Consider the following 20,166-nt stretch of genomic DNA (forward strand, 5'->3'; position numbering starts at 1 on the left):
AAATGGACGAGAAACGGGACATGAACCTACTCCTGCCCGGCCATTTTGGATGCTGCGCAGATTGAACATCTTCCCCGATGCCACGTTGCGTTGCGAAAACGTTTGCCAACGACACAATACACAGCATCCCACTCACTCGCATTGCGGCCCTGCCATCCGGATTCATTCCCCTTTTCGGACACTTGTGGCACATCCTCGAAGAGATGGCGGCCGTGTAGTGACACTGCGCCACTGCCAGCAATCCTTTGCAAGCCGTTGCCATGCGCATAGAAACTCTCCTCCTTGCTTTCGCTCCGCTCTTCCTCCCGCACTTTGCCTCATTAATTAAGCTCATCTCCGTCCCGCCTCGCCCCACCCCGAAATGGGCTGCTGCGCGCTCCAGATTGTTTTCCGATTCGTTTGACCGTTTCTAAACATCCTGATTGTGGACCGACTGGCCGGCGCCTCATCCCGGCGATGGATCCGCTGGTGATCTTCCACTGGACGCATTCGTTTCGCAACTGCATCATTATTGGCTGAAGGTGCATCTACGGCTCCAGTTGCAGAGGAAGAGAGAGACATTGTTTTTCTCCCCGGGTCCTATTGGCTGCCTGATAGCCACGTGGAGCTGATGTGGAGCTCAGTATCCCCTGTCCACAGGGTCGGGGCAATCATGACCACGAAGGATGAGGAGAAGGAAATCTTTTTTTTTTAATTTAATGACAGACAACCAATCAACAGAATGCTCAGGCGTTGTCAGCCGGGCATGCTCTCTAGCCTGCAGCGACGACGACGACGACGACGAGGACGACGAGATAACCTGTGGCTCGTGGGGTCATCCTTCGAGAGGCGAGGTCGGTTATCAGCGCGCAGTCCAGCAGCATGATCACCGCCACCGAGCGCATTTGCTTATCACCAAGAGCGGCCTTTTTGCCCGCCGATCTCCTTCTTCGCCCTCGCGCGTTAATCAACATGAACTCATAAATCCGAAAGTCCGACAACGCGCGCTCCGTTCCGCACTGTTGTTGTGTCCGTTCCGTGGCATGTTTACGGTCGCGCAGTAATGATGCGCTCGGCTGGCACAAGGACTGGGAGGGAAAAGAAGGAATTCAAGTCACTTCAACATTCATTTGTCCTTCCCAAAGCGCACTCTGACCCGGGTGCAAATCGATTGGCGAAGATTTACTGCCTGTTGTGCGCCGCCAATACCATCGCGGTCATCGCATCAATCGTTATGTCTTAATGTTATATGATAATTCTGTAGAATGTTAAGTAATACGAGCTGCAATCAAAGCAGATTTTTTAGACCGCATACAGATTTTTCCGTTGTGAATTTAAAATGAGTCGAAACGCCATCGTGCAAAGGACTGCTGTTGCCAAATCGAACGCCAAACCCTTCTTCTTCACCGATTCGGTTCCGATATCCCGAGCCTCCTCACAGACAGGTGGCCCCATCCACTGGTTGTCCATTTGTTGAGTAATTAAACGTCGTTCCGTCGTCATATTCAGATTCGACCAGCGTCGTCTTCGTCTATGTCGACTGGGCCAAGGAAATGCAAAATCTCCCCCCTTCAAACCCAAGTGTGACGTTGTCGTGCCAGAGAAAAGACACGTCGGGGCAATCGAATTGATTTGGTACGAAAAATTCGCCAAAATCCCTGACAGCTCCGGGCGAGTCATTCCCGACAGCTTTTCGGCACAATCACAATCCAGTGCGACAATCAGGAAGGAAAGCGATAGAATAATAGAAATGAGCTCTCGACGGTTAGTTGGAGGTCACCGGAAGACAGAAGGAGCCAACGACGAGCAGTACTGTCACTTCGGGGGGACAGGGGGTGGGTTCCTTGGGCTCATTACGGTGCCTTCTTACCATTGTTTAACCGGCACAGGCACCTCACTTTTGAAGACCCGTCATATCCGAGCGTGGCAAGCGTGTTAACCGAGTACCGGGAACCACCACGTCGTCCACCGCCATTGACGATTCTTTCGAATTCTTTTTAAATTCAATGTTCACCATTTCGCGCCTCCACCGAGCGGGGCCAGCATGGAACTAGGAGCAGCAGGAACAGCAGGAACAGCCAGAGTGTCACCGATCCTGTGCTCGGTTGGCAAAAAATAAGGTTAGATGTCGAAAAGGAAATTTCAAGCGAGCTGTTAGATATCATATCGAGGACACTACCAACCGGTGTTCCTTTTGCGCAAATATCTAAACAAGAAATTTGATAGGTTCGACGACGTTTCGCACAACACGGAACGAACGCCGGTGTCAGCCAAGTCAGATAGATAGTGGGTTCGGTAGTCGGAAATCGGAACCGGAAGATGATGCCGAAATCTAGTGGCAGTTCGTTGACTCGACAGCCGAAATGGTATGAAAATGTTACGGTGGCCTCTTCCCACTTTATCTACACGAATTGCTTTTCACAACTCAGGAGCGTCTTCCTCAAAGGGTTTTAAAATTCAACCAAGAGGATTCAAATTCACCGTTCGGTGTTTAAATGTGTGAATTCTGCTACTAATTCTACAGCTTTTCACTAAAATAAATTGGCTGTCATTAACTGTTAACTTCTTTTCAAACAAATGAAATTCTTCCTCTGAACTGTAGCTTCTGACTGAATAATGTTCCATAGTTGTTAAGCGTCCAGAGTTACCCACTCACTGGATGTTTGATATCCTTCACTGTTAAACGTTACGAATCCATGTACTTATAACTAATATACGGAAAGATACTAGACATTCTAGCCAACAAACACAGACCATGTTTACTGTTTAATATTTTCCTCTGGTACATCAATAAACTTCCGCCGGCTTTTCTCCATCCAGTGCCACCCATTGGAATTCCGTCTCAATTTATGATGTATCGTTCAGTATTTATGTTGCCCCCCAAAAACTATATGCACCAACTTAATGCTCAATCACACTCGCACACATTCCTCCGCTCTGCCATGTAATCTTCACTTCGCCGGGAAAGGGAAGGCTTGTAGTTTGATAATATCCACAGTAAATTTATGGTTTTTTCCGTCCCCGTCGGAAAAACAACCTACGAGAGGAGTGTGTGTCCCGAAAATATTTGCCTCCCCCTCGTCCGCGTGCATGGCGATGCATTTGCAGCGCCGACCCGGGGAACCGGGTTGTCTAAACCACACTCGCTTGTCCAACAATGGAGGCGCAACGGACGGGCGGAATGCAACCGACCAGGGGGGGTAAGTCTCCGAAAACTCGGCGTTGGCGGTGGACCTGGTGACGAAAGTTATTCCATTTCCGTTACAATAAATACAACGCGGAAACCGGCATCGGGTGCACTCTTATCCACAGAAGAAGAACAAGAAGAACCGGTGGTGGAAAAAATATTTGGAAGGAACTTGGGCGCCAGAGAGAGAGAGAGAGAGAGCCAAGGCGGCGTGGTGCCCGTGTGCAAATGCCGCGAAACCCGACCCGTGCCGAGAGTTCAATAAATCTTGGTCTCGTCAGTACCACCAAGGAACGGTGACCCCCCGCCCCCCCGGGGGGGCCAGAGAAATGGAAACATTTTTCGGCAAAATCAGTCGGTGTGGTCGGTGACTGCTGCTACTGGGCGTTGACGTTTGGTGCAGTCGGCAGAGCGTAGGCAAGGATTTACTTCTCCACCGGCCACCGGTGCACATTTGTGGCGGCATTTTCTACGTCCATTTTCCCTTTTTTTTCTTTCGGTTTTCACTCCCGGGAGCCGTGGGGCGACGGTACTGGCGCTACGCCAGGCCGTTATCGCATTACTTTGGGCCACACTCTCGGGGGTTGAGAAAGAGGAAACTGGCGGTGGTGGGTGCCACTGCTGCTGCGCTACTGTTTGGTGGCGACTTTGTGACTGGGTCAATATGGCTGGCGTGGTCGTGGACGCGACCAGTGGCCTCTGACTTCCGTTGGCTTCGTTTCGGACCGGCCGACCGACCGACCGACGGGTGCGTCGCATGGTGGATTGCAGAAACTTGCAATAAAGCGACGGTTCCGTGCGACACGAAATCGTAATATGTGCAGCTCTCGGACTTTTCCGCCTTCCTTTCTTTTCGCACCACAAATCCCCGTCTCCGGTGTGGCCGCCCGGCCGGGTACGGTAAGGAATTCGCAGTCCACAAACTCTGCCCCAGGGCAAACAATGCGCCAACGGAAAAAGGAACAGGAAGGCCAGTGGTCAGTAAGGAGCAGGAGCAGCAGTGGGATTAAGGTTGCACGGTTATGGGCCTATACTATGCGATGGTTTAAAGTATATTGTTTGCGGTTTTTCTAGTTTTAATTCGTGTGAGAGACTTCTTTTAATCCCTTTTGTTTGTGAACTTTTACTTACGATACAAAAATATATAGAGCACTGCATCTATTGCCGTAAGATCGAAATAACTACACGAATAAGCAAAATTGGATTATATGGATAGAAGACCCCTCTCAAACCTTAAACGAATCTCCTTTGTATTTAAGTCGAATGGTAAATCAATTGATTTATGCTTTCTTTGAATTAATCCAACACTTGAATTGTATGTTGAATGAATTAAAATTGTACCATCATTTGACGCAAATAAATTGTCCTTTTAGGTAGTTTTGATTTAATAAAAAAAACCCCATTTCAAGTTATTTAAGAAAGGCTCTTCTACAACCCCTCGAAACACAAACTATAAGCATACAAGCTAGTACAACTCCGAGGGTTCAGACCACAGACCAACGACAATTCAAATCATATCTTCGAAGAGGGTGTCCCCCTGTACTGTGATGCTTCGTGTCTTTCCACTTTCCTTGCAGTAAACCCACGAGCCGAATGTCAAATTTTCGGTGAACAAATGTTATATTTGTTCCCCGACTTTCCCCTGACCATGCCGCATACTTCCAAAGCTGGCTCCCCAGGGCAGCAGCTAGAGAAAAAGGAAAAATTGAAAAAAAAAAGCCACAAGCGTGACACACACCGGACGGACGCGGACGATGCACGGCGTCCGGATTCCACCCTCTGGCCATTGGCAGTAGTGGAGACCTCACACAACTCACGCCAACAACCCATACACTCACACGTATAAGGTCGATTCCGGGGCGGGGAAGAAGCCCGGAAGGATATAAATTGCCAGCCAATGCTGCTGCTATTTGTTTGCACGAGGCACACAAGCCATCGTGGCTACTCCAGAGAACCTCTACCTCTAGCGTTCAGCGAACGGTGTGGAGGCGCGACAGGAAAAAGGGACGACGGATTTTCGCACCTGTACCAAAGCTTGCGGTTCCTTTCCTGTCGATCCGAGGTAATGATGACAGAATTCTATTAAGCGTCCTTTTCCACTTACTCGCAGGTGTAAGTTACAAGGATTTAAATACAATTTGAAGACACTTAACATTTTAACTCAATTCAAATATTTTCGCTATCAGTTTAAGATAAGTACAATGATAAAGTGCCATCGATTGATTAGAACATCCTGATTTGTCTTCCCCACAGACACAAACCACATCAACCTGTAGACTCACCTGGAGGGCACCGAACAGTCCACCCGAAAAGCCACGTAAGAAGGACCTTATGCGCTCCGCGAAGTGGTACTCCAAAACTAATTACGCGAAGTAACCTGCCTGCCTGTGTCCAAACGGTTGGTTCTCATGCATCAACGGTGCTGCTCGGTGCTCGCCGTGACGGTGCGCCCGACCTGCCATGGGGGATGCCCTTTAGGGAGGGCCAAACGAGGTGAAATGATTTAGAACCACCACCACTCGCTTCGGCTCCGCAGGAACGGTAGGAAGAAACGGGACCGGTCACGAATCAATTATTCGTTTGAGACGCGCTTCTTCCCTCAGCAAACACACACAGCGGCTGAGCGGATTATAACATTCACGTGGCCACTTCACCCCCCACCCTTCTGGGTAACCCAAGGGCCTTAGTAGTTTTGTGCGTCCGACTACTGGTCTCCCGGCAAGTTGCATGCATGCTGGTCGCGAACCCTAGCCTCGGCTTTGGGGGCTGGACTGGGACTTTCACATATGATGCTCACCCGCAATTGGTCCCCGCATGGGTATGCTAATGTCGCCCAAAGCCGCCCCAGAGTTAATTACATTAATTGAGGAGGCTTTTCCCAACGACCGGACCAAGGAGGTGGCCCAGGTCGCATCGACTAGGTAAGCGCAAGCATGGATGAGGCGCAGGGCGGCGCCTGGTGCCTTTGTATGCCTTCTGTTGTCGCGTGTCTAGCCACGATACGAACGGACGATGCTGGTGGTGGTGGTGGTGGCAATCATTCTCCTGGGTGGCCATCGGCCGGTCTGGCCGCTGGTGCTTTACAACCACACATCGCTCCGAAAGCCTCTTGGAGCGCGGATTTATGCATATGCGGTTGACGATAACTAATTGAATCGTTCGGCTGGCCCAGAAGACGGCCAGCAACCGTCGCAGTGCTGTGAAGGGCCGAGTTGAGGACATCCTTCCGACCTTCCGTCTACCACCGGTCCGGTGTCAGCAATGCAGCTGAACGTTTATCAAACTTGTCCGCCAGACTTTGGTCAAACACAGGTTCTCGGACGGCCCCCATACGACCATCGCGTATGGCGACGCCAATAGGTTTTTGGGACAATCGAGAAAACGGAAAACGAGCGACCGTTGCGTCTTGGTGGTGTGTGAAGAATACTTTTTTTGCAAAAAAGCAAAGGAAAAACAAGAAAAAATAGCCTGCAGCAACCGGAAATGGTACCCTTCCCCCCATGACTCTTTCTGCCCCTCCCCCTTTCCTCCTTTTCGGTTTGTACACTAACACGAACGCACGCGCGTCCCAGGACTCCTGTGGGACTGATCGAGCGGAACGAGACGAACCGACGACGACAACGACGAATGGGGCACCGTCGTACGCGCGCGCGTTATAAGCGAGCCAATCGAGCGAAACGCGAATGTCCTTGCGAGAGTCCTGGGGTACACACGCGACTGCTAGCCAGCGGCCTATGTGTGTTTGCATCGGATGCATCGACAGCTCCACGTTGGATGACTAACATTGGAGCGGGGATCGGAGGGATGGTTTGCCGATAATTATGGAGGAACAGATGTTTCAGGCGTTGCAGAAGGAGCTCGTGTTCCCGTTTTCCATTTTTAAACGATACTTACGCCTTACTGTTGCTTAACCAATGTGCCCTTTGATGCAGTTAGGAAGTGCAACCAAGACGGTAGTCGACGCCCAGAGTCGTAAACGGGACTGAAGAAGGATTGCAGGCGAGTTGGTTACCGTTAGCGGAATTGTTTAAACACCTACAATACGCCATTAGTAAACATTAGGACGAAAAGTACTACAAGGATACGGCAGAAATCACACGATACCTTTTCTTCCTCAAGAGAATTCGGATTCGAATAATTTTCAAACTTATCCATGCCTGAGGTGTCGATGTGATTCACTCACATAGTAAAAGGGAAATGAATTCAAATTGATGGCTGTGTGTACTACGATTGATCAAACCCATTCTTGTACGAAGTCGCAACAACTTACTAGATTTACACATTTATATTTTCAAATGCTCAACAAGGAATAATGAATTACATTCTTTTCAAATAGCGATCCTCCATATTTTAATTCATAATTTAATCGATTTTAATTTACATCACTTCATAAAGTTTACCGATAGCCAAATTGTTCACGATTAACGAAATCAATTCAAACAATCAAGCAGCCGATAATACGATCCAAACTCTACCAGAGCATCATTATGGAGGAGGCAACCGACGGTTCCGCATCACCCCGATCCACACCAGTTCGTCCCGTTTTATCGTTGATCTCGGGGCATATCGTACTGAGGTTGAAGTTTGTGATTGTACCTCCGGACGAGGATTGAATCAACGATGAGCTACCACTCATCCCGCTCTGATGATGGTGATGATGATGATGATGATGATGATGATGAGGCTGTTGATGATGATGTACTTGGCTGCCGTAAAGAGGCATCTGGGATGAGGCACTACCACCGAATCCAACAGTGCCACCCGACGAAGGCACAGAAGAAGAAGCGGAAGTGTTAAAACAAGGTGCGACGTCTAGGTGATGTGACTGGCCAGCGGTATACGATGTTGCATCAATTCCATTGAAGCCCTCGTCTGGTGGCAAAAGACTGGACTGGCGTTTACTGGGTACTTTAGATGAGTCATAGCTATGCGTTGACGAGGTGGAATACTGATTGTAGCTATACGAAGCGGTAGATCCCTCAATCCCTTGATGCGTTGACTTTTGCGTAGAATGAACGACTTCCGCTGGAATGCTCCTGTAAGGTCGTTGTTGTCCGTGTTGTGAAATTTGTTGTTGCTGATGCTGCTGCTGATGTTGATGATAGTTAGGGTAGGATACGGACTCTGTCGGGTGTGTTTTTGCGGCAGAAGTTGCGGTGGTTCCGTTGTTTGGAAATTGTGAACACGTTGTCACCGAGTAGCTGCTACTGGAAGCGGAGCTCGGTACAGAAGACGTGGTGGAGTTTGAGACCATGCTTCGCACATAATCCGTAGTCGGACGTATGTTACTACCTTTATGGGACTTCCTTTCTGAGCTTTTATGATGCTGCAGCTCACTGGACATCCCTCCACTATAATGCTTTCCGGATGAGCAATGGTTAGACGAAGCTTTCTCCGTAAACGATGGCAAGTAGTAGGATGGGAAACCATCACCATTGACAGTGGCTGCTGGCGGTAGCGCGTGATAATTACTTCCAGTCGAGCTCAAATTAGTTCCAGCAGAAGGATGGAAATAGGATCCTTGGGAGGATGCAGCAGCCGGCTTTCCATAGTATAGGCCACTTCCAGCGACTGTTCCGGTTGGAGTTGCAGTCGTTAGGCTGGTATAGGCATTGCCACCATCCAAGAATTGATTGGAAAAACTATAGCTCTTGCCGTAATCCGTTCCCGGTGTTGTATACGCGTCAAAATTAAATGGAATATTCGCCGTGTTGGATGGATTTGCGAGGAGTTCTCCCATGGGTGCGTTACTGGAGCATCCATAGTCGTAAAGCTTATCTTTGCGCCCCTGGGCAGCTTCATCTGTAAGATTGTTAGATGTATTGTACGTCGTATTGCCTATCAGTGCCTCGGCGGAGTAGCTATTGTTGGGAGGTTTATGCTGCTGGCAAGAAGATACCGAAACAGATGATGACAGATGGCCTTGGCCGCTTCCGTTATTGTTGGGATAAACTTTGCTCGACTGATCAACAAGCTGACTAACAGAGAGAAAGCTACTTCCAGTTCCGGAACTATTGCCAGTCGACTCTTGTGGCGCTGAAGTTTGCTGAGCCCTTTTAACGCTGCTGGAAGACTGCTTACAGGTAGCACCAGATGTATTCAACTCTATACCACCATTACCTGTGGCAGGAAGTGTAACGGGTGGTACAAAATACGAGCTGTCGGGCAATTTGCTCGGCGAAGACCACGAACCAGCTAGCCCAGTAGCACCGCTGCCCTCGTCACCGACGGGATGTGCGAAGAAGATATCGGACTTTCGGTTAGAACTCTGGCTGTGAGCGTGATTCAGGTCGAAGTTTGCTCCATATCCTGCGGCAGGTGGGATCACGTAGTCGATCGACGGATTAATAAGCTGCGAGGTATATTCGTACCCAAATTGTTGATGGTTTTGCTGAGAGTGTGACGATTGTTGCTGCTGCTGTTGATACTGCTGCTGATGTTGTTGATGCTGCGATTGATGTTGTTGATGGTTATTGTATTGAGTATATGAAGCGGTGTGACTTTGTGTCACGATCGACACGTGATCACTACTCTTGTATTCTTGACGCCCTTCCGCCATCCACGACACATCGTACTTCGATTGCTGTTGTTGCGTCTGTTGAAGGTGGAAATCGCCCTCGTAGTTGTCACTGGTCGAATGCGATCCCATCGCTTCCCTCGATCGATCTTTTATCTTATGACCTGAGAATTGGCCCCCTACACTTTGCTGCTGCCGAACGGATACCTTGGGTACGCTGGATTCCGAGAACATCTGAGTAGACTGTGCAGTTGCTACGGACGAAGCGGACTGTGTGTACGATGGTTGCGTTTTGGTGGTTGATGTGAGGCAGAAAGTAAAACTAGTGGCCGGTTTTTCGGTGGTAATGTTGTCGCCATTCGTGTTGCCACAGTTCGATAGTAACGGATCTAGTATAGCATTGAAGGTACTGCTATAGCTGCTCGTTTTAGTAGGCGTTTTGTGGTAGTACCCATACGTATCATAGGATGGTGTAGTCATTGTCGCCGCCAGAATGTTGCTGTTCGTGTACTGTGACTGGACGGTTCGTGGTGGCGCTGCGGTGGTTGTAGTGAGCGAGAAAGTAAACTCGATTGGAGGAACAGGCGGTGGTTTCCGATTCGCTAGACAATCCAGTGAGCCGTCGGTCACGACTGGCACCTTGGAGGGAGTATAATAATGATTGGCCGCCGTGGAATGTGACTGCGCAGTAACCGGTGTGCTGGTGGTGGTTGAAGTTAGGGTAAATGTGAATGTAGTGGCACTACTACTTGTGGTGCTACTAGCGATCGACACTGTCTCCGTTTCAGTTGTAGTCCCTACAAGATTTGGCAGAGTAGGACGATGCTCGAGCATCGTATCGATCGACTGATAAATCGTTGCATAGCTATTGGTGTTGGTTGATGAACTGCTCGTAGTAGTAGTTACGGACACTCCTTCTCCGGTTGCCGGATCCATTGGGTTATAGTTGAAAAATGAACCATAGTTCTCTGTCATGGCACCCGCTGCAGCAGGATCGTTATAGGAAATGCTGCTCTTCTTTGTGATTTCCTGCTCCACCGTTCTCGTATTTGCGGTCTGTACAGGACTGCATTCATCATTTTCATCATCGCAAGGTTCCGCAAGATGATTCCCTGCGGCCTTGCCTCCTCCAGCGACGAGCGGAAAGTTCATTAAATAAGCAGCCGTTGGTGAAAGCGGAGTATCCCCGTTTGCATCGCGGTGTGCGTCCGGATCGCTTGGCATCGCATGCAGGTTCGCAAAGAGATCCTCCTCTAGGTCTGTGTGACTAAGGCCAAGCTCCGTCGTTGGAAGGTGCGCGTCTGCTTGGTTAGCTTTGTCGGGTTCTTTCTGGGAAACTTTTATCGGTTCTTCCGGTCCCCTTGGATGTGCTTTCTCGGCAGGCATATCATTCGCAGCATGATTTTGATCGCCTAATGTCTTATCTTGTACGTTTGATTGTGGTCCATCTGAAGAACCATTGGCTAGCGGCGTTTGTTCGACTTTCTCCTTCTTGTTCTCACCAACTGCCGGGTCAGAGCCTGATTTGGCTCCTGATTTTCCTTTTCTCGCTTTTTTCGTCGAATTATGGCGCAATCGTTTCTGTAGCTTCGTAACTCGTGACGCAGCCGTTGGTTCACTGGCAATGGGCCTCTTGGCCGGCCGTGGAAGCGGTGCTATTGGGATTTTCCCATTCACAATCCGTCCCGGAATGACGTCGATCGATTTGATGGTGAATCGGCCCACTTTCGGTGGCCTGCCTTTAACTGCACCGGGCACCGAGCTGTGGGATCGTTTCCTGAGGTTCAGTTTGGCTCTCACATCCTCATTGCCAACGATAAGCAGTGATGCCGGAGGGGTTACCAGCGGCATCTGAAGCAATCGGCCGTTGTTCGTTATCAGTACACTCGTCGTCATGATAGGTGTAGGCTGCAGTGCTGGAGTAACGGCCACTGAAACAAAAAACAAACGTGCAACATGAAAAGACTGCGTCAAAGTAGGCAAAGATGTAATGGGAACGTAAAGAATACCTCCACCTCCGGTGTTGACTGAGGGCCCATTCACGTTCCGAAGGGCTGAAGTGACTATTGCTGGGCATGGAGCACTTGGCACTACACTAGAGACACTAACTACCCCGGAAGATGGTGGAGTGACATTGTTAAGATTGCTTAAAGCTGACCCATCCGTTACTGGAACGCTGGCCGGGGTTCCCGTCGGTGCCGGTTTCTTCTTTATCACAGATTGTTTCTTTGAGCCGGCCGGCTTGCGTTTCTTTCCATCGGTCTTTCCGTTTTCTTTTTCTTCCGTTCGCTGGTCCTGTCGTTCCAGTTGCTCCTCGATCGTATACTTGCAAGGCGGGATGGTTACTTTGGCTTTTCGCAGCAACCCCATCAACTCGTCGTTTCTTGCCAACAGTTTCTGCAACCGATTGTCTTGCTCGTGTACATGCTCTACGCGGCAGGATCAAGAAAGACCAAACGGGTAAATAACTAAAATAGGACAACGGTTCGAGGGTCCACATACCTTTCAGTGGATCCTGGCACTCGTCGATAAGATCTTTAATCTTCTTTTGAAGTTTACCAATGAGCTCGATCGCCTTCTGCAGGATTTCGATTTTGGTGAGCGTCGCGTTGGGATCATGATCGGGCAGTAGGCGTTGCAGATCTTCGAACGATTTGTTCAGCCGCTCCCGGCGCTCCTTTTCCCAGATTCGGTTTTGTCTAGCGGAAGGGCAAGCAAGGTGTGCTCACGCATTAAGCGAGGGTCCAATCATCCTCCGACTCCGGTACTTACGGTGAGGGTTTCTTTTTGGTCATCCTTCTCCTCCTAGCTAACGCGGAACCTACAGTGCCCTACCGTGCGTGCTAAAATGCACATTGCAGCTTCGATTTCTGCGGCCCGGAAACTCGGAAAACCTTTTGCCTTTTTTAGCTCGCCGAGGAAAACGTAAACAAAGTGGTGTTGTTGTTGTTGTTGTTGTTGTTGTTGACGGCGAGGAGCTCGAATATTTAGGCTGTCTGTTTATACTGGCCAGGTTCCGCGCTCCAACCACCTTTTTCCGTTGGTTTTCCGCTGTTTTTCCGCAGTTTTCTCATGGTGTGGTTGCAAACCACGTTTAATACGTTTAGGGATGAGTTTTACTAATGACTTCACCTGTTTCAAGCAACCAAGGGAAGGGATTTTGTATTTTCAAACAGAAAAAATGAAACTCGATCCGTTTCCACTAGTTTTTTCATTTATAGTTTTCATTTTCGTTCGGTATCCTAACAAATCTAATCAGTCTTCCCATACCCCCGAGCAGCTTTCTGTCTACGTTCACTCCATGCTCCACGGTGCCGTGATGGTCCAGTTGGGGTTATGCGAGATTCCATTGCACGACCAGGAAACCGGCACGAGATAATCTACCACCGAGTCCCCGATTCCGGGACAGTTGCGCCGTGCATAGTACTCCATGTTGTAGAGGCTAAGATGCAAACCATTTCCGATCGAAAGCATCAACCACAGCAGCACATTTCCAATGTCCTTGCCCATGCCCCGGGTCAGGAACATCATCAGCAAACCCATGAACTCGAACTGGACAAACATCACGGGATAGAAGAAGCGAAAGCTGAACGCCAGGATGAGCTCGTGGAATACGGAGGACACCGTAAACACGGCCACCGTCGCTAGCGGCCGACAGTTGCGGAAGACATTCTCCACACAATCCTTATACACGTAAGTATAAAGCCAATCGTGTACGACTACATTCCAGGAACGGATGTAACCCGCAAACGTGGATTCGTTCCACCAGTCACGGTAGAACATCCGGTCAGCGAAGCGCAGCAACTCGGCCATTCCATTCATCCATGCGTGCAACAAACTGTAGAAGGCACACAGGAACGATAGGGAACCGGGCATGATGCTACCGAACAACGACAGAACGAAGCTACCGGAACTAATTTTGGCGTGGCCAAACTTCTCAAACAATGGCACCAGGAATCGTTCCAAGATGAAGCTGATGTAGAAGATGACTCCGACCATTTCGAGCGCATGGCGAGCAACGATACGCCAGCGGATTTGCTTGGTGCGCGGATACTCATCCCGGTACACGAGCGTCGGTGCAAAGAGGAAGTACGCGTACTTCGAGAAAGCGGGTAGCGGCCGGTGCGCATCCGGGTTTGTCGGTTTCGAGTCACACTTCTTCTTTCCATCGGCAGCCAGGGCCCGCGGGACGGTGCTTCGAATGAAGGCGTGTGCCTTCATTAGGAAACGCGTCATTTCCATCAGGTAGGCCGTGGAGGAGGCTGGTGGAAGGTCAAACCACAGGAGTGCTTTGATGGCTAGAACCACAAAGGCGCACTGATAGGCAATGAACATCAAGAGGGCGCCGATATCGTAAATCCTGCGTATGCCGGAAGCTGCAAAATGGAAAAGGATTTAATTGTAACTCGAAACGAATCTTGGAGACAGCTCTTACCCTGTTTGAAACTTCTTCGACTGGAAGCCCATAGCCGGAAGCAAGGATACAGCAGGAAAGTAGACACCTGCATGCAGGCCCACAGCATGAGAGCGATGTGGAACTTCCCAAAGCCAGCCACAATCGGCCGAAAGCCAAGATTAATGCTGTGGAACACAAGAATCACATAAACGACAGGTTCTTCCACCCCCACCCCCCACCTTCCTACTTACCTGCCGGTATCGACAAAATCGTGCACTACTGTATTGAGGAACAGTATGATCAAAATAACGATAAAGATATGATAGATGGTCTTGATGTGCTTCACTTCGAACAAATCGGTCAGGAGCGAGTTCCTCGCCACAAACTCCTTCTCCGGCAGCTTCCCATCCGTTCGCGTTCCCTTCTTGCCGCGTGTCGAGCTTTCGACACGTGGTTTTTCATTAAACAGCTGCTTTAGCTCATAGTTTTTAAGATTGAATTGCTTCACCTCCGTAAACAAATCATCGACCGCAATGTCCATCTTCTGCTCGATGTCCTTCGAGAGTTTGGTGACGATTTTCTGCAATAACCAAAAATTTAGTCCTCTATTCCAGTAACATTCCAGCGCACGCCGTTGCTCTTACATCCATGTTTTCCTTCATTTTCTCGATTGCCATGTCCTTGACAATCTCTTCCCGATATTCACGCTGAGCTGTGCAGGATAGTGGATGGTTAATAGGCTATAGTACACTGCCCTAATGCTTTTCCTGTTATGTATCGCATCTTTCACAGAACCGCTTGATACGTGTGTTATGCAATGGAAAGGAAGCCACCAAAGTGGACAGCTCTGGGCCGTTCAATACTGGCTATGCTGCGTGGTGTGGTCACGATCTAGACGTACCTCGATTTTCGATCGCATTTTGTACAACTTGCTCCGAGCGAGTATCGGAGCCACCCGCAGAGCTAGAACTTTCGTTTCCACTTCCCGTTTCGTTCATCATTAACGGAACTCTGTTCTAATCACAAATCACTACAAGAACTACAGAAAACACGTTGACGGCACAAAACGAGGCTCAGAACAGGGAACCAGCTACCCACGAGGACATACAATCAACGACTAAACGTAACAAAGCTTGTTCCCGCCGTACATACTATGTACACAGGAGCCGCAGGGCACTTGTACGCTGGCTGTGCGGTTGGTACTGATAGTCCGTAATCTTCTTATATATTGTCACGCTTCCTCATATCGCTTTCTCTGTTCGTCTCGCAGGCCTTTGGTGTGTTCTACAAGTAGACGAGGATTGATTATACGGGCGGAGCGCGCAGGATCGAAGGGCCGAGTGTTCCAGCGATTACAGCGTAGAGTCGTACAGCCCTGAGCCGAGCCGAGTGCAGCTGTACCCATATGGTTTGCTCGTGAAGGCCCTACCCCAGTACGAGAGTACCCGATTAAGATGGGAATGCCCGCTGATGCGACGGTTTAGTCACTCGAACATCATCATTGTTCGCATTTGCTTTGAGTGTGATCGTGAGAACGCATGGATGCAGGCCGGCTGGACTTTGGTTTACGGGTTAAGTAAATAAGGATGATGATTTGCGCACTCATTTGCTGATAGTGCACATGTTTAGTGCAGGAATATGGTAGTGACCTTGCCGGAGCGGCACGCCTTTGCTAGTACAACGGAGGAATGGATGGATGACGCAGATGATATGCAAAAAATATTAATTCCTGAACATTTTAGCCATATCGTAATATCGATTATCTATCGCAATTACGAATGACTCATGGACCAGTTCGATTAGAAGCATTTATATCTAGCATAATGACGAAAGCAGCTGATAACCAACGCGCGCAACAACTCTAATCCACAGGTGGACTCTGCTCTGCTGTTGTTGTACCGTGGAGTACCACAAGCATGTCGGGTGGACATCAGTGTGATCAGCTGTTGAACGGTGAAGCGCAAAATTCCCACGGTTTGCCACCAGCAGGAGCTAACCGCCATACAAGAGAGCCACTCTCACCGACGAGATTGCACGATGCGTAGGGAACTCCGGAGAATCCCAGAGAACGAGCCAGCGTTCAGAGGCTCACCATCATCATCATCATCATCATCATCATCATCTAGCCGGTGGAGAACCGGCTTCCGATTCCAGCCATCGGTTCTCTCTGAGCGTGAACCAGCGAGCGAGCGAAAAGGTTCGCAGTTATTTAGCGACCGATGAGGCGACGACCGAACCGAATAACAACCCACGGACGGCCTAGGGGAGGGTTCAGTCACGGCGAATCTTTCGATGATATTGAACCACGAGACGCGCCTGTGGTGCGTTTGGGGTGTGTGTGTTCTGGTGTCGGGTATTCCCGTTGAAAACAGATGCAAATCCGCTACCTGGAGCAGAGCAAAAGTAGGCTGCTAGGGTCTCGTGCCATTCCTTGTGCGACCCGGTCGCATAGCAACCAGGAGGGACATCCGGGAACAAGCAGTGCGTGTTCGGTTTCGGTGGATGCGTGAGCAACGGAGAGCATCAGGTGGCATCAGTGAGAAAGTGTTGTTTGCGCGAAAATGAAACTTCCAGAAAGGTAAACGCAAAGAAAAGGCATTCCGCCACCTCCAGGGTACATTAGTACATCGTCAAGTCGCGTGAAAGCATCGTCAAGCACCTAAACCTGCTTAGTGCACGATGACAATGTGAATTTCAGCGTCTCTCGTTAGCAGCGTCAAGGTTACCGTCGTCAGACTAATCTAGCACACCTGGTCATGTCGCATGGTGGTGTGGGTACAACGCAGCCCCACTGAATCAATATCTTATCAAAACACTCGATGACCAAGGCGCTACGAGAAAGCAAATCAATCGTTACGTTACTGATGCCCTTCTCCTACTTTTTAACATGCCACCCTTCTAGCCACTACCCAACTTTGGATGATGAACGAGCGCCACCGGGGACACCATCGCACTATGAGGACCAGCACTATCCATCGGCACATGAAGCGATGATAACGAATGATGATTATAGGCAGTCCGCTGGCATCAGCCCATACGAAAAGAAACTCCTCCTGGAAATCGAAAGCAAACCGGAAAAACGAGAAAATGAAGCCAAACTCAACGGTGAGGGACACGAGGGACCAGCAAACCCACCTCTATCGGAAGCTGTATCCTCGTCCACGATGGGCGGTGTGTTTCATCAGGTTCGTAAACGACGGACGGATCGTAGTAAGCGGTTCGCAGAATGATGCATTTCCGGGCGACAAAGGAGGCTTAGGAGGTTTGGTTAGAGATGCTGAAGAAGTGAATGCTCTCGGCCGAGGGAGCAGAGCAAATTTACAGAGGGATCGTGTTGGATTTAGCAACAAGCAAATAGACTACCGCTTTGCTTATCTCTTAGTTCCCCCGCCGTTAGCAGCGTATGGCAGCGTTTTATCGTAAGCCATATACGTTCCTCTTACATCACTGCCTCTAGCGCCTGGATGGTTTTATGATGCCGACATTTCATTCATTCGAGCGTAATGCTCCACTCGGAATGAATGGTCATTAGATGGATGATACCGATTGATAGCTATCGAGATTTGAATGTGACTGTGAACGAAAAGCAGAGCTGTACACGTGCACAATAGAACATTAGCACATCATGATGCACTCACGGACTCTCGGATTGGTTGACGCGTGCATGCTGCAACATTTTGTATAGAGCTGATAGCGAAAAGCGGCAACGCGACGCGATGTTGTTCAAACGTGCTCAATGATGACGCCAATTAACTCCGATCTCCTCAATATGCCGGTCGACTGATTGCCGGAATCGAATAGCGTGCACGCCTCTTGATTGTATCACTTGATTGTGACCATGACATGGCACATTCGAGGCGTGTTTCTTTTTTCGTGCTTAATAACAGCACCCAGATGTCTTCTCATTTGTCTCTTCAATTGTTCTCTTTCTTCTGCAAATCAAATTCAGCTACTGCTTACATCTGCGGTGCTGCTGCTGGCGGCAGCCTGCGGTATGCCAATAGGATACTCGGCCGTCCTATTGCCGCAGCTATACGATACCAACGAATCTCTGGCCATCGACATCGAGATGGGTTCATGGATCGGTAAGTTCCACACCACTAAACCAACGCGCATTGTATCCATTAACGATAGTTTTCCCTTCGGTTCCGTTACAGCTAGTGTTCATAGTTTAGCCACACCGATCGGATCGTTCGCTTCCGGTCCGATTATGGACCGGTGGGGCCGTCGACCGGCGCTCCTGCTAGCCATTATACCGCTCTTCGCGGGATGGGTTCTACTGGCCACGGCGTCATCCCACGTTCTGCTGCTGCTAGGACGAATGGTGGCTGGTGTGTCGGTCGGATTGATAGCCGCTCCAGCACAGGTTAGTGTGTGCGTGAAGGCTTTAGATTCTTAACCACTGCAACATTTCACACATTCCCTACTGTAGGTACTGCTGGCGGAGATAGCGGAACCACGACTTCGTGGGCTACTGATTGGGGCCCCATTTGTCGCCTACTCCTTGGGTATCCTGCTGGTGTACGCACTCGGTAGCCAGCTGCACTGGCGTGCAGTTGCCTGGGGTGGTACCGTTCTACCGGCACTATCCTTCGTGGCACTCTACTTCGCTCCGGAATCCCCGACATGGTTAGCTCGCAACAGCCAACAGGATCGGGCATCGAAAGCCCTCACCTGGTTGCGTGGCTGCCCGATAGCAGCAAAGAAGGAACTACAGAAGCTAACGGAACGGTTCGAGCAGGAACAGGAACAGGAAAGGCTCGATGGGTCCCCACAAAGCTTCTGGCATTCGCTAAAAGAGATCGCGCTCATTAAACCACTCGTCATCATAAACGGATTCCACGCGCTACAGATCCTGTCCGGTACCTATCTGGTCGTGTTCTACGCGGTCGATCTTATCTCCGACCTCGGTGGCAGTGATATCAACACCATTCAGGCGGCCGTCCTGACGGCGATCGTTCGGCTTGCCTTCACGTTCCTCTACTGCTTCTTGCTGCTGCTAATGCCCCGCCGTTCGATGGTTTGCATCAGTGGGCTCATTTCCGGTGCGAGCTGCATCGCGATCGCGATATTTATGTACGTTCGCAGCGGAGAAGCATCGGCGCCGTACGACACGTACATTGCGGCAACGCTCATCCTGATCTACATCGGATCCAACACCGGGTTCCTCACGATGCCCGGCATCATGATTGGGGAGCTGCTGCCGGCCAAGATTCGGGGCCAAATAGCGGGCTACCTGTTCACCGTGTTTAACCTGCTGCTGTTCGGTGTGGCAAAGGGTTTCCCGTTCGCGAAAGCGGTCCTCAAAACACAGGGACTGTTTGTAATGTTCGGTGTGGCTTCGTTCGGTGCATCGCTACTCATGTACCTGTTGCTACCCGAAACGAAGGGCCGTACGCTGCACGATATCGAGGATTACTTTGGCCAGCGGAATTGGCTGTGGATGAATAGGCAGCGGAAGGAAACGACACCCAACGCGCCTCGTTCCGAAGATGCGGAGGGGCAGCCGCTAAAAGCCATCGTCCCATCGACGTAACACACGTTAGTTTCCAGCTTCCGCCTACCGACTGCGGGTTCACGATCCGATTCCCGGTGGGTCGAGGAATGTAGACAAAACTTTATGTGATATTTTGTAATGCCCCCCTCTAGTAAGTGTACTTTTAATTTATCAAGCCCCAGTGTACGTACCCCCCATAGTCTTGCCACGATATTCCTGAATGAATATATACACCGTTTTCCCTCGCGAGAATCCTTACTCTTCATTCAATCACATCGCTTTTGAGCTAACTTAGTTTGTCCGCCAGGGCCGCACCAAGGGTACCGCCTTCGGTTCGCAGTTTGGAAAGTACGCGTAGAAGGTACGCCGAAACCGATCCGGTCCGGCATGGTACGGCACCATGCTGGCCCACCAGAGGCGACCTTCCTGTATATCGACCTTTTTCAGTCTCCGATAATAGCGGTTCATGAGAGTTTTGACCTGAAAAAAGTAGAGATGAGTATTGAACATTCATTCTTTCATTCACTGCAGCGCACTGGGTACCTTTGCCTCTAGCTTCTGTTTGTAGTTCCAGTTAACCTTCTCCTCGT

The 20,166-nt window shown here is 49.8% G+C and overlaps 4 protein-coding genes across 6 annotated transcripts in view; 1 reads left to right on the top strand and 3 right to left on the bottom strand.

Moving 5' to 3' along the window:
• Positions 1-7,436: 7,436 nt before the first annotated feature.
• Positions 7,437-12,591, bottom strand: LOC126575597 (serine-rich adhesin for platelets-like). 2 transcript variants are annotated; one of them, XM_050236366.1, is made up of 4 exons: positions 12,456-12,591; positions 12,186-12,382; positions 11,693-12,112; positions 7,437-11,614 (listed from the first exon to the last, which is right to left on the bottom strand). In XM_050236366.1, the coding sequence occupies exons 1-4, from the start codon at positions 12,476-12,478 to the stop codon at positions 7,638-7,640; spliced, it is 4,617 nt and encodes a 1,538-aa protein (XP_050092323.1). In that variant the 5' UTR covers positions 12,479-12,591; the 3' UTR covers positions 7,437-7,637. The 2 variants fall into 2 exon arrangements, with proteins under 2 accessions (XP_050092323.1, XP_050092322.1); XM_050236365.1 differs by having other exon boundaries at positions 7,437-12,112.
• Positions 12,592-12,818: 227 nt separating this feature from the next.
• On the bottom strand, positions 12,819-15,361 carry LOC126575603 (sterol O-acyltransferase 1). Its single transcript, XM_050236374.1, has 5 exons — positions 14,981-15,361; positions 14,724-14,791; positions 14,331-14,659; positions 14,119-14,264; positions 12,819-14,059 (listed from the first exon to the last, which is right to left on the bottom strand). Exons 1-5 carry the CDS (start codon positions 15,078-15,080, stop codon positions 12,978-12,980), a joined length of 1,725 nt encoding a protein of 574 aa, XP_050092331.1. The 5' UTR covers positions 15,081-15,361; the 3' UTR covers positions 12,819-12,977.
• A 961-nt stretch (positions 15,362-16,322) lies between these two features.
• On the top strand, positions 16,323-19,828 carry LOC126575602 (facilitated trehalose transporter Tret1-2 homolog). 2 transcript variants are annotated; one of them, XM_050236373.1, is made up of 5 exons: positions 16,325-16,657; positions 16,982-17,264; positions 18,029-18,164; positions 18,237-18,445; positions 18,512-19,828. In XM_050236373.1, exons 1-5 carry the CDS (start codon positions 16,641-16,643, stop codon positions 19,613-19,615), a joined length of 1,749 nt encoding a protein of 582 aa, XP_050092330.1. In that variant the 5' UTR covers positions 16,325-16,640; the 3' UTR covers positions 19,616-19,828. The 2 variants fall into 2 exon arrangements, with proteins under 2 accessions (XP_050092329.1, XP_050092330.1); XM_050236372.1 differs by having other exon boundaries at positions 16,323-16,657; positions 18,029-18,445.
• Positions 19,829-19,860: 32 nt separating this feature from the next.
• Positions 19,861-20,166, bottom strand: part of LOC126575601 (uncharacterized) — a 2,262-nt gene continuing 1,956 nt past the window's right edge. Inside the window, exons 3-4 of the mRNA XM_050236371.1 lie at positions 20,120-20,166; positions 19,861-20,056 (exon numbers count right to left, since the gene is read on the bottom strand). The exon at positions 20,120-20,166 is cut by the window's right edge and continues 220 nt beyond it. Coding sequence (XP_050092328.1) covers positions 19,868-20,056; positions 20,120-20,166 — 236 coding nt within the window. The 3' untranslated portion in view covers positions 19,861-19,867. The remainder of the gene's footprint in view (positions 20,057-20,119) is intronic.

Source organism: Anopheles aquasalis, chromosome 3 (assembly GCF_943734665.1).
Source record: "Anopheles aquasalis chromosome 3, idAnoAquaMG_Q_19, whole genome shotgun sequence".
Classification (NCBI taxonomy): Eukaryota; Metazoa; Arthropoda; class Insecta; order Diptera; family Culicidae; genus Anopheles; species Anopheles aquasalis.